Source organism: Notechis scutatus, chromosome 2 (assembly GCF_049901735.1).
Source record: "Notechis scutatus isolate UNSWTSFEM ecotype Mainland chromosome 2, rNotScu1.2, whole genome shotgun sequence".
Lineage (NCBI taxonomy): Eukaryota > Metazoa > Chordata > Lepidosauria > Squamata > Elapidae > Notechis > Notechis scutatus.
Genome location: NC_142010.1, coordinates 128,815,931 through 128,829,840, shown reverse-complemented (window position 1 = coordinate 128,829,840; position 13,910 = coordinate 128,815,931). Strand labels below are relative to the sequence as shown.

The following is a 13,910-nucleotide window of genomic DNA, read 5'->3' as shown; positions in this document are numbered from 1 at the left end:
CACTCTTAACTACTAAACCAAACTAGTTCTAGGACAGCAAATAATGGGTCCAGGAATTGAGGTAACCAATAGTTCTTGTACAAATATACATCTGTACAGTATAACATGTTCTTCCACTGGTACTTGTACACCAGCATGTACAAAATAATGTTACTAATATAGTTGCCTAACACTCGTAGCTGTGTTGGCATGATGTCAAAAGACTCTTTGTGTGAGTATCCCAGAGCTGTAGTGATATGCACCATAAGCCAGTGCAAAGCAACTGAAATCTGCTTTGACAAAGCTGTGGAGGTGACCTGATTTGGTTCACTGAATCAGAAAGGCCACCCAGTTCATCTTGTTGAAGCAATTTGGAAAGCTTTGAACTGTATCAGATCAAAGTTGAAGGAGACAGTTTCCCATCACTCTTTATTTCTCATCCCTGGTTAAAATGCTTCCAAAGTGGCAGCTCCTAGATTGCTACTCAACTAGCCTGGACAACCTCCACATAGATAGTTTCTGTTGTATACCCTTCCTTGTTGTAGGTACTGTTTGTTTTTGCTCTGCTGCCATCACTAAACCTCTTTTCCGGTTTGGAAATGATTTATGTCTAAAGTAACATAAGGAGGTAGACAATGAGAAAGATCTGCTTGACGTTCTTTCTTGGTTGGACTTTTTTGTTTATAGTGCACTAATTTTTAAAAGCAGTTAAAGGTTAAATATATCAATGTTTTGTTCCATTCTCCAAATCTGGAATTTTTCCATCTATGAAGAACATTAAAATATATGCAGCTTTGGACTGTTGCCCCAAAAGTGATTATGTACTAAATGGAAGGATGTTTGTGTCCTGTGCTCCGAAAGCTGCCTTAATGAAATGTGTCAATTTTCAGCATTTGGCTTTATCTTGAAAGGAGAAACCAGACCATACAATTCAAAATGTATTGAGTCTGTTTAAAATAGAATAAAAATGTTGGAGAAAAGACAAAGGAACATATTTAATTTAATAGTCTGATAGACATAAATAGATATATTCATTAAATGAGGATAGACAAACATACACACAAACATTAGCTACAGTGTAGGGATTTTTAGAGAACTTTTAATTTGCTTAGTTGCTTATAATTCTTTTTTATTTTCCTATTTTCTAGATATATTTTTTTCTCAAGGAAGTTGAGACGGTTAAGGTTTTTACCTTTTTTCTTTCTCTTTTGTCTTCACCACATGGCTTATTTTATATATTTGTTTTTATGGTATATAGTTTTTAATATAATAGTGTACTTATATTATCATTAATTTCATATATAGTACTACAAACTGCTATGGGCTTTTCTTAAGAAAAGTTAATTGTGATCTTGAAGTCTGATCCTTTATAAAGGATCTATAGCCCATCAATCCTAGCCTATTCCAGAATTAAATTTATTCCTGACCTGTCTTGGGGGCACGGTTTCCCAGGTCAGATTTTGAATTCTCCTCAGACCTGTCTTCTACTTGTACCTTATTTCTAAGTCACCTTTTCATCAAGTTGGTCAGGGCATCATAGGTAATTTTCTTCCAGCTTCACACCATTCCTGAACTCAGTTAATTAGCCTAAAGTCACTCCATACGTGTCACATCTAAATAAGAATATAAATCTAGCTCTTTCAAGACCTAGTTCAACATGCAAACTGCGAAGTCTTCTACCTTATGTAAATATGTGTTGTATAAATCTTTCCTTGCATTTCTCTATCATTTAAAACAGGAGTGTCAAATTCAAGGCCCGTGGGCCGGATTCGGCTTGCGGGGTGCTTAAATATGGTCAGTGGAGCCGGCCTGGAAATAGCAAAGGACCAGAATGCAGTGCCTCTGGCAGCTAAAACATCCTCCTGCAGCACTCTGCTGGCCACAATGGGGTGCGGGGGGCCCACATGAGGCCCCCACATGCCCCCTTTTGGCCAGCAGGGTGTTGCAGGAAGCCGTCCAGGCTGAAAACGGGGCATTGGAGGGGCCTCACGCACCTCTCCGAACCCCATTTGACCAGCAGGGTGCTGCAGGAGGCTTCTGTCCCGTCTCCCCCTCCCCCCAAGCCGGCCCGCGGAAGAGAACTAACAATGCTGAAGAAAGGGCTTTCAGCCCTTGAAGAAATCCAGTTTGATACTTCTGATTTAAAAGAACCAAATAGTATTTGATAGCTGGATGCAATTAAGTATGTTAGGGTCAAAAGCTGAATTGGTCTATCTAAAGGGGAGTACATATTTAGAGTCTATCTTCTTCCTCTGACAGGAAAAATTGCTGGGGCATCTTTGTGTGCATGAGATGTTATGTATGTTTAATCAGTATATTTATAGCCTGGCATTTGTGCATTTGCTGAACTGTTCATTGTGGGCCAGTGAATCCCACACACGCCAAAGGCTGCCTACCCCAGTCTCGAACTCATTTTATAAGAATGATGTGAGCTTCCCCATGAAGGTGGAGACAATTGCTAAGGAAAATGTGAAGCACTTGTGGGATGAAGGAGAGATTGGAAGGGAAGAATAAATTTCAGCAAGTTCTAGGAACTCATAATTATGTGTATATGAATCACAATGTGGTATATATTAGGAATGTGTATTTGTAATTATACAGCCTTCTCAAGTGAGTTTAAACATTCAGTCAATGGCAAACTACTTCTGTATTATTGCCAAGAAAATTACATGGATGTGTCTAGAAAGATAATGAGAGGAGACTATATATTTATGGTATAAAAATTGTTTGTAGCAATGTCACTCTGCATTAGACAAGGAATGAGTTTTAACTACATGTCTCCTTCTTTTTGAATTCAAGAACTGAATTGTCTTGTCTTTTAGCTGGCTGTTTTAACATTTCTCTGCCAGTTTTAGCCCACCTTCTCAAAGTGACGTCCTCCGAGTTTTGGAAGCATTTTGTGTTTTGAAGGTAGAAAGCTTATTGTTGGGATTGTGTCATGATGTGTCCTATCTTTTTCTCCAAGATCAAGTCTGCTGAATCCTGCATCTTCTGATCTTTCCACCTATTCCACTGCCTCTCTGATCAGTAATGAAGAACAGTTTGAAGATTATGGAGAAGGAGATGATGTAGACTTCACCCCCAGCAGTCCTTGTCTTGATGATGAAAGCAGGACACATGCATATTCTGACCTTGGCTCATCTGTTTCTTCCAGGTTGGCTACTTTAATACATGCTATGCCTCACTTTATGTTGGAGGTGGAGAAAGGACTTAGGAAGATAACCACGACTCAATTAGTTGCTTTGGTGTTCATGAATACTAATTCCACCTTTTGCCTCTGTCCTCTTTTGGCAGAAACCTTGCAATTATCTTGTTCAAACCCCAAGACAGTGAATTGGAAATGCAACATGTCATCTTATTTAATAACAATAAATAATAAATAATAAATAAATAAATAATAATAACAATAACCATAACAACAATATTGCAGGTTGACCTGGAAAATACTTTCATATGTGTGATTTTTAATATCAGAACTGAAAGACTAATGGAAAGTCTGAATAGCAAGATAATTCAGTGTGAAATCTTTAGTCTTGTTAAAGTATTGGGAATTGTTATTGCTTATGTGGACTGGAAGTTTCTACAGTATTTTTTTCCCCAACTTCACCAAATAAATTGATGTAACAATGTATGGGTAGTCAAAACAGGAGAGCCACTTCAGATCCTTCAAGTATAAAACAAAAGAGGCAACTCTTAATTCCCCCCTTTTATTCCAGCTGCCCTCAGTTGGTGCTGGGTGATGGAAGTGCTTAACACCAGATCTCTCTCATTATTAGAGGCTGGGGGAGGGGGGCATCTGATGGGGTTTATCTGATGATCTAGAACAGGGGTGTCAAACTGGCAGCCTGTAGGTTGGATGCATCATACACCGGCCATGTCCACCCCAGCTCCGTGAAAGGGTAAAATGTCATGAAACATCATGTGATGGCAACGTGATGCAGTGAGTGTGACACCCTTGATCTAGAACAGTCTTTCTCCACCACGACAACTTTAAGATATCTTAAAGTTGTCCTGGTTGAGAAAGACTGATCTAGAGAGCTCTACTTATGCCTATGAGCAGAACTGACATTGAGAAAAATAGTGGAAAGTCAAATTCATTCTTCCTCCTTCCCTCTGGAGGAAAATTCTCACAATTTTGTTTCTTCCTGGTTTTCCTCCTGAGAGAGAATTGATGTAGTGAAGGAAGTGGGTTGTTCCCAGAGGCTGGCTACCTGAATAATCTTCCTTAAAGGAACATGGCTGAGAATATCACCGCTATTAATTCTGAAGTCCACATTAAAAAAAATGATATAAATAATAAGTGTTAATTTATAGTCACTAAATGCTTGAAGAGAGACATTTTGGTTGCAAGTCTCCCCTTTGGATTAAAAAAAAAGTGGAAGGTATATATAGACATATCAGGGGCATTCTGAGAGTAAGGAAATGCCTGTAAATCTTTGAATAATGGGATTTTAAAAAGCAACTACTGTATTTATGGCCATAAGGAGCAGTACAGAGTTTCATGTGAAAATAAAACAAAAACAACCAAAACTTAGCTTGAGCTCATAATGCCTATAGGATCTAATTTAGTAACTCATTGTCTTTCTACCAACAGTGCTGGTCAAACCCCACGGAAAATGAGGCATATCTATAACAGTGAGCTCTTAGATGTCTACTGCACCCAGTGCTGCAAGAAAATCAACCTCCTTAATGATTTGGAAGCCAGGCTGAAAAACCTAAAAGGCAACAGGTATGTAAGCCCAATGAAGCTTCACTAAGAATCTGCTGAAAAGAATGTTGGGAATGAGTATATTCAGCTATCTCTGGTTTGTTTGTTTGTTTGTTTTCTTTAGTGAAACAAGCTTTGCCAGGGTAAGACCCTTTATATTGGTGGTAGTTAACCAATTATTTTGTTGTTACAGGGCTACGTGCACTTTCATGATAGTTAGTCCTATTGAATCTAGTTGTCCTTGCTTCTAAGTAAACTTGTAGAGTGAATTTAGCCTTTTAACTGAATGCTTTTTGCATTTGCAAATCCCTTTTGAGAGATACTCAGTAGAAGTTGGTTATTCAATTTATAATTTAGTAAGCAAAATCTATTTCTTGTTGTTAGAAGGATGGGCTCTCTTGAAAGGATACATTTTTTAATCATCGAGGAAAGCACTAGTGCCTCAACAGTTTTGTGAAATAAGCCAGCATGTCTCGCCGATCAAAAATTGCCCTTGCTGGACTTCCAGTTTGGGCTTCTTCGGCAACGGACCGAAATCGCAATTGTGCGCGGTTTTGATCTGTGCTCGCCGCTGGAGTGCCCCGAGCCGCCCGGATTCGGGGCTGAAGCCACCCCGTAGAGGTAGTGAAGAAGTGGGAGCCACTAGCGGGGTTGAGGAGAGCCGCATCTCTCCTCCTCGGCTGGCCATTACTCCCTTTCCCAAAGGCGGTTGCAGTGGTGGTCAGAAATGGCCATCTCAAAAAAGAACCTGACCGGACAAGATTGTGCAGGAGAAAGTTTAAAGGAGAAAGTTTGACTGACCGGGTTGAACGGAGAACATCTATTTAAGGTACCTGGAACCTGAATTTTAAAGACTAATACTATTCCTAAAAAAGATTTTAAGCAGCAAAAGAGAAAGGGAAAGGAAACGGAATTGGCTTTTTTTCCTCTCACATTGACAGTTTTAATTGACTTGGAACGCTAAGAAGAAGAGATTTGAATAAGAAATTGATATTAATCCACTTTGACATTAACAGGCTATTTCTAGCTGAAAACAAAGTGTCAAAGGGATAAAGATTCTTGGATAATTTAAAATTTTTCTTTAAAAAAAGAAAGAAAGTGGAGGGAAAAAGGAAAAAAGAGGGTGGAATCTGGAAAATGGAGGAGACCACCTGGAACTTAAAAAAAATTGATAATGGAATTTTAACAAGGCTTGCAAAAGATACATTGTAGCTGAAACTTTGTTACAAGATAACAAAGCCCCTGGAAAGAGAAAGTGAGAAAAGAAGCAAGAAACAGTTTTGGATTATTGGATGACTCTTGGAACTTTGGATGGAGAATCCTAATGAAATAAAATAAAATCAATTGGGGGTTGTTTAAATTTTTTTTAAAATGGCATCACTTCTTGAAGAGTTAAAAATGAGACTTAAAGAACAAAAAGAAGAAGCACAAGAGGGAAGAGGATTTTTTGGCTTCGTATTTCAATTTTTAGAAATGGAGATCTTGAACTATGAAAAACAACAAGAAATGCTGGCAGAACAAGAAGGGCGGGACAACGAAGAAGCCATCTTTAATGACCAAGCAATTTTAAGTGGGGTAAAAAAGGGAAAGGGGTGAAAGGGAGTTAAAAACTTAAGCATTGAAGCAACAACCAAAAAAAAAGAGTAATTTGAAAAGTAATCATAATATCAGGAAGAAGCAGAAGGGAGGATCACAGAAGGGAGAATCAGATAGAAAAGGGAATAAAAAGGGGAGGGAGAAGAAGAGAGGGAAGGAAAGGAAAAGAAGCTACAAAGGACAGAAACAAGATATAGAGGTACAGGAAAAGCGTACAAGAATTAAAGGTATAAACCTATTTAAAAGACACAGAGACAATGGTTAAAATTTAACTTAAGGAGAGGATTCTGCAAGGGTACATGGGATAGCATTGTTATATTAGAAATAGAAAAGGGTTAGAAAATATTTTAGATGATTAAAGTGATAGAAAAAAATTATATTGATGTGTAGTGGAATATTTGTTTGTAAAAATAATAAGGCTCTCAATGATTTAAAAAGAAAATTTAAAAAAACTGAAAAGAAACATGGAAGATTCTTATCAGTTGACAAGATGAACTTGAATAAGAATAATAACTTTATTGACTACTGTTAATAACTATTGTTTGGTTTTTTTTATTTAAAGACTTTACTTATTTAAATAAGTAAAATGTGAAATATAGATGAAAGTGAAAGACAACTGATATTACTAGGTAATGTTTGTTAAAAGAAATAGAAATGTAAAAGATTGTTATTAATATTAATGGCAGAGCTGTACTTGAATAGAATAATTATTCCATTTACTATTGTTATACATATATACACAGATATATATATACATATATACTTTTTTCTTTTAAGAATTTAGTGTGTATTTTTAAGGGAATGTACCAAGCAGAATTCGATTGAAAATAGGTATGTGTTATAAAATAGATGTTAGAAATTGAATGTTATAACTGTAAAGGTGTAACTTAAATTTTTAAACAAGATTTGAAAAAAGATACAAAGGTGTTATATTCCACTCTAGCAATTACAGGGGAAAATTTGTTTTATGAGAAAAGATAATATGAAATTGTAAACAGGACAGACGAAAGTATAAAAACATTGATTAGAAAGATTTTAAAAATTAGAAAAAGATATGTAATTGAATTAAGAAAGGAATGAGATAATTTAAAATAAGGCTATAGGAAGTAAAGAAAGGGAAAAAAATGAAAAATTGTGAAAATAGTTATAAGATATGGATTAGAATGTGTAAGATAAATATGCATTGAGTTTATGTCTGTATGGAGAAATGATAACCCGGGGGCACACTGTTCTCAAAAAAAGATATTTTATTTGTATTTGTATGTTTTGTGAAAACTTAAATAAAACTTTTATTTAAAAAAAAATTGGCCTTGCTGATTTGATTCAAGCTTTGGGGTTTCTGAATGTCTGTAGTCTACAGTGGGGGTCTCCAACCTTGGCAACTTTAAGACTTGTGGACTTCAACTCACAGAATTCCTCAGCCAGCATAGCTGGGAGTTGAAGTCCACAAGTCTTAAAGTTGCCAAGGTTGGAGACCCCTGGTCTACAGTACATATATGTGTGTTGATGGCTACACGACTCAGCTCCTGTGTCCGTGTAAGATTTCAGCTTCTTATCCCCACACTAAATGCTGCCAAAGACTTTAGCTGAAGCTCAGTTTATACTGTATTGTCTTAATGCTGGAACAATGCTAAAAAGGCTGGTGTTTACTGTGGCACTGGAAAATGAGTCACTTTGCTATATCTGTCTAAAGACAGTATTTCCCCCTGTGCTTTATGTGAATATATAGTGATTGGCCTTTTTCCCATCATTCATGTAACAGCCTTTTAAATAGTTAATAGAAGGGACAACGTGATAGAATTCGTGCTTCTTCTCCCTACCCCTCTTTTGCCTGGAAATTCCAGGTTCAGTCCCTGACCAAGTTTAGGGGAAAATGTGTAAGATTTTGTGCCTTAAGATGAGACTGTTATTATTGATATAACTTCACCATTTGTCTTTTTTTACACCTATCTTATGCTCAGTCCCAAGATACATTACCACTGTGTTACCACTGTGAACTCAGTCTGAGCCTGGAAGATTCTGATTATTTGAGATTCCCATTTATGGATTAACTCTGATCATTTACTGACAGAAAGAACATTAGTTTCTCCCCACTCCCCATAGTGGAACAGGGCCTGCCTTGTTGGCTCTTTTTCTTCTTCCATTTTATACTGAGATTTATTTTCAGAATGGTTCTGTTTTGGTTACTTTGCCACCAGCCTATGAATTGCACCATTCCTGCCATTATTCTTAGTTTCATCAAGTAAAACCCTTCCAAGTGTTGGTTTTTATATATGTATTTATTTATATTTCATATTTTTTTTATCTACCCTTCTTCCTCAGAATTTATCTTGCACCCATCTTTCCATCCAAAAGGACAGTGAACTTGGTAGCTAACAATAACAAAAATGAAAATGAAAATAAAAGAAGAATACAATGATAAAATGCACATCTCAATATACAAAACCTCCCCTCCCCACACACACACAAATTAAAGAAAGATTCCAAATCTCTTTTGGCAGTTTTAACTTTTCATTTCAGAAATCAGTAATCCAAGTTTTTTTAATCGCCATGGAACTATATGTAACAGATTTAACATATAAAAGTTGCTCTCGTTGTTCAGTGCTTTTCAATGATGAATGTATTTACTCCGTTGATAATTTTTTTAAAAGTTGCTTTGCACATTAATTATCAAAGTCACTGCTATATGTTATGATGATGGTAATTAATGAGAATAGTTTTAAAAGAGAATAAAAATCATGGAGGATAAAATCATCCGTGACAATCAGTTATAAGGGAACATGTTTTCAGAAGCAAAAATATAGTTACTCGAGTGCTTGAGGATCTGGGAAGCAAGAGTGGCAGGATATTAGTGAAGTGATGTTTGTCAGCTTCCAGAAAAAACTGGAAGGGCCCAGGATGCTGGATTAGATACACATTTGGACTGATCAGGCAAGGCCCTTCTTATATAGATACAGCACAATCAATCTATACTACATCTTGAAGTTACCCAGTAGCTACCTGTTCTCAGAAATGGACAATGGGGGAAACTGAACATGGTGCAGCTCCCCACAACATGCCAATTGGGACCTACTCCCAGTATAGTGTTGCATTTTGGGGGCATTTTAAAAGGTTTTAAGCGATTTCAAGATTGCCACCCCATTTTGAACTCCTCCAAAATAAAAAAACTGAACCGAAAAGGGGTTGGTCACATCACTTCTGATGTGTTATTAAAGCATCACTAAGTGGCCTTCTTTGTCCTTTCATAAGGTCTGGAAGCTGAGTGATAACTCTCAATCTTTTAAATGCTGCTTACCCCAGCCTGGTGTAAAAAGGGTCTAATTGTGAGCAGATAACTGTGGTACAGGCCTCCATACCGGATCCAGGAGCCTACTCATCAAATTCTGTGGGCTTGCTGTCCTAATACAAGGGTTTGAAGTTGTAGTTTTATTATGTTTTAATGACTCAGCTATATTCCAAAGTTATTGGAATGGGAACATTTATTGCAATTAAAATCTCTTGCATCTATTTTTTTTTTATTCCAGCCCCAACAGAAAGATCTCTAGTACAGCTTTTGGCAGGTAAGAGACATAGTAGATTATTATCAAATCTAACCATTTACAGCTGCAAGCACATTTAGACAATTCCATGGGGAAGGAAGAGCCATCAGGGCACTTTTTGACTTGTAGTAAAGGGCAACATTTTTCTGTCTCAAGGTACTTCATCATATCAGAACTAAAATGGCAGAAGCTAAGCAAATTTAGTTTTTTGTGTTTTATGACAGTGGCCCTCAACTTTTTGGGTACCAGGGACAGGTTCCAAGGAGAGAGGGTTTTCTGCGGACTGGATGGGTGTGGTTTTGCATGCTGCCTGCATCCCGCAGATTGGGCTTTGCTTATTTGCGCAGACCGGTTGCTGGCATGCTGCGGCCCAGTGCCGGTCCATGGACTGGGCACGACCTCTGTTCTATGAGATGTTGCCTGGGAAGAGAGAGGGGGGGAAGAATCTTCTCCTTGAGGGAAAAAAAATCCTCAGTGAGTAGATAAGCAATTAAGACAGCTGTGGTTCAATTATCATGATTTTGCATTTGCATTTTCTTTCCTTCCACTGTAAAAATAAAGGATATCTCAGCACTGTACAAAGTGGGCAGAATGCAGTGAGGGGGGCCCTACACCCTACTCTCAGGACAGCCAACTTGGTCTAGTGCTTAAGGCACCAGGCTAGAGAGTGGGAGGCTATGAGTTCAGGTCTCGCCTTAGGCATGAAAGCCAGCTGGGTCACCTTGGACCATTCACTCTCTGCAAGTTCACATCCCTGCCCTTATTTAAAAAAAAATCATTTTAGAATTACATAATATGAAATATTTGCCCTGGATGCTAGTGACACTTTCAGTTGTTTGTCAACACTGGAAGCTTCCCCCCTCCTCCTGAATTACAGAGTTGAGACCATTCAGACCACCCTATCCTTCTAAAGGCAGAAATCCCAATGAAATCATGTTCTGGAATCCTTTTTGCAACAGGTGTTTTCCAAAGGGTCTTTAATCTTTTCTTTACAGGCAGCTTTTTCACAACAGCAACTTCAGCAGTAGTAATGGCAGCACGGAGGATCTATTCAGAGACAGCATAGATTCGTGTGACAATGATATCACCGAAAAGGTAAGCTGTCCTGCATCCCACTTAAGAAAAAAACAACACTGAGGAATTGGTTGATGTACAAAAGAGAAAGAATGAAGGCATTTTCCAGACTTTTGACACACCAAGGATTGCTATCACTGATCTAGATCAATACAAAAACTCTGTGAGTTGCAGTTGCAAGCACATATTTGAATCATTGAATTATCTGGTGAGGAATTATTAAATTATCTGGTGAGGAAGTCTGGGAAATCTGTACTTGTATAATCTAGGCTTAATTTGTATGAAAACTTATAATTGATTTAATTAGATCAAAGATGGAAGAATGCAAGAATTATGCAAAGTTTGTCTAGAAAGATAGTCTGATACTAAAGGAATGGATGAGACCCATTCTGACCATTCTCCTCTCCTTAATTTCCTAGGGGCTTAACCAGCTCACATCCTATTTTCTTTTGTAGGTGACTTACTTAGAAAAAAAAGTGACAGAGCTGGAAAATGATACTGTAACAAACGGGGACATGAAGAGCAAATTGAAGCAGGAGAATACACAGCTTGTTCACAGGTAATTTAATCTGCTACCCACCCTGGCCTTTTGCCAGTTTGCAGAAACTGGTAGCTCTCATTAGAATTCTCCAGTTTTAACTTATTTCCCATCTGCTTTCGAAAATGAAAAAGTTTCTGACTTGAATCACGATTGCTTGAAAACGGGGCAACGTTATACAGGTAGTCTTTGATGTACAACTAAAGTTGAGCCCAAAATGTCTGATGTTAAATGAGACAGCTAATTGAATTTTAAGACTTTATTTGCCACAGTTAAGTCGCAGTGAATCACTGCAGTTAAGTTAGTAACGTGGATATTAAGTGAATCTGGCTTCCCCATTGACTTTGCTTGCAGAAGGTTGCAAAAGGGGATCACAGGACCCTAGGACCCTGCAACGGTCATAAATATGGATCAGTTGCCAAGTGCCTGAATTTTGATTATGTGACCGTGGAGATGCTGCAACAGTCATAAGTGTGAAAAACAGCCATAAGTCACTTTTTCAATGCCGTTGTAATTTTGAATGGTTACTAAACAAATTGTTGTAAATCAAGGACTGCCTATAAACTGGAGAGAAAGTCTTCTTCAATAATGTTTTTCTTTGGTCCTCTGGATTAACAGAGAAGGTGCTCTCAAGAGAGAAAGGCTAGTGAACATGCATTATGGTGGACAAAAGAAGCAATGTTTTATTTTTATTTTTTCCGTGCAAGAAAGAGAAGGATATTTTCTAGATGTATTTGGTAGTTTAATGTGTCAAAACATCATATCAGGTCAGTGTTTTCCATTGAGGGAGTGGGGCAATTTAGAGTTTGGGGGCCTTCTAGGTCTTTGCAAGAGGTCTCAAGTGATGTAGTGATGTCATCAGAAGAGAGAGAACTAAACGTTTTTGGACTGTTGTTTCAGAGGCTTGGGAATGGGAGGACCTATTATTTGCAGAAATGTTAGTAAACAGGGTGTCATGAATGCTCAGCAAGGGGCTGTATCTGTGGCAGGAAATTGGAGAAGGCCATATAAAGAAGAAAACCACCTTCGTAGGAAATGCTAAATCCAGTGGGATAGCTAAAGTCATTCTGATATGCTGCTACCAAACTGAGTGAAATCTATGTGGCTTAATTACACCAGAGTGCATGAGTTGGAAGAACTGCTGAAAGACCAGGAGACTTCAGCTCAGCAGACCCTGGAAGAAGAGATCAAGAGGCACAGAGAAGCCTACAGCAAATATGAGAAAGAGAAGAGCACGGAGATTGAGCTGCTAAACACACGGTAACAGCCCACTCCTGTTTTAAACTACCTTTGGCTTTGTCTCGAAGTGGCCAGAATGCTTCTTGATTCCCACCCGCCCCCTCTATCTCAGATTAAGAGTGGTTCCATGACATGCACACTTGCCATGGTTTCTCCTTTTACACCAGGGGTTCCCAACCTGGGGTGCTCGAACCCCCTGGGGGTGCGAGACGATATTCCAGGGGGTGCGAGAAAAGTCCAGGTAAATAATAGGATATTGGCTCTGTGTTGGCATTTTTATTCCAGAGGGTGCGAGGTTCGAGTAAAATTTCTTTAGGGGTGCGGGGCGAAAAAAAGGTTGGGAACCACTGTTTTACACCATGCAGTGGCTAAGAAGCCCACTCCTTTCCAGATACTCAGAGCAATAATTTATCAAATTTACATAGCCACTCAACTTCACAAGGGTGATTCTGTGCAGTGCGCAATAAAACAATCAAGTCTAAAAAACTATTAAAATAATTAAATATAAATATGACTACAGGGAATGGAGAAGCATCCTACACATAATGATAGCCATCCCTATTGGTAACATCAATTGGGTGATTTTTTTTTTTTACTCCAGATTAGGCAGAGATAAGAGTGACTGCTTTTAGATTTATGGCTGAATGAAGGGGGGGGGGGGGGGGGGGGTGGGGGGGGGGGGGGGGGTGGGGGGGGGGGGGGGGGGGGGGGGGGGGGGGGGGGGGGGGGGGGGGGGGGGGGGGGGGGGGGGGGGGGGGGGGGGGGGGGGGTGGGGGGGGGGGGGGGGGGGGGGGGGGGGTGGGGGGGGGGGGGGGGGGGGGGGGGGGGGGGGGGGGGGGGGGGGGGGGGGGGGGGGGGGGGGGGGGGGGGGGGGGGGGGGGGGGGGGGGGGGGGGGGGGGGGGGGGGGGGGGGGGGGGGGGGGGGGGGGGGGGGGGGGGGGGGGGGGGGGGGGGGGGGGGGGGGGGGGGGGGGGGGGGGGGGGGGGGGGGGGGGGGGGGGGGGGGGGGGGGGGGGGGGGGGGGGGGGGGGGGGGGGGGGGGGGGGGGGGGGGGGGGGGGGGGGGGGGGGGGGGGGGGGGGGGGGGGGGGGGGGGGGGGGGGGGTGGGGGGGGGGGGGGGGGGGGGGGGGGGGGGGGGGGGGGGGGGGGGGGGGGGGGGGGGGGGGGGGGGGGGGGGGGGGGGGGGGGGGGGGGGGGGGGGGGGGGGGGGGGGGGGGGGGGGGGGGGGGGGGGGGGGG

General features: G+C 40.7%; 1 protein-coding gene across 2 annotated transcripts in view; it reads left to right on the top strand.

Moving 5' to 3' along the window:
* The window catches only part of RAB11FIP4 (RAB11 family interacting protein 4), a 194,344-nt gene that overhangs the window by 164,632 nt on the left and 15,802 nt on the right, over nucleotides 1–13,910 (top strand). For both annotated transcript variants that reach the window (XM_026680774.2, XM_087956185.1), the window contains 6 exons: nucleotides 2,945–3,133; nucleotides 4,574–4,708; nucleotides 9,808–9,843; nucleotides 10,818–10,917; nucleotides 11,352–11,455; nucleotides 12,554–12,694. In XM_026680774.2, coding sequence (XP_026536559.2) covers nucleotides 2,945–3,133; nucleotides 4,574–4,708; nucleotides 9,808–9,843; nucleotides 10,818–10,917; nucleotides 11,352–11,455; nucleotides 12,554–12,694 — 705 coding nt within the window. The remainder of the gene's footprint in view (nucleotides 1–2,944; nucleotides 3,134–4,573; nucleotides 4,709–9,807; nucleotides 9,844–10,817; nucleotides 10,918–11,351; nucleotides 11,456–12,553; nucleotides 12,695–13,910) is intronic.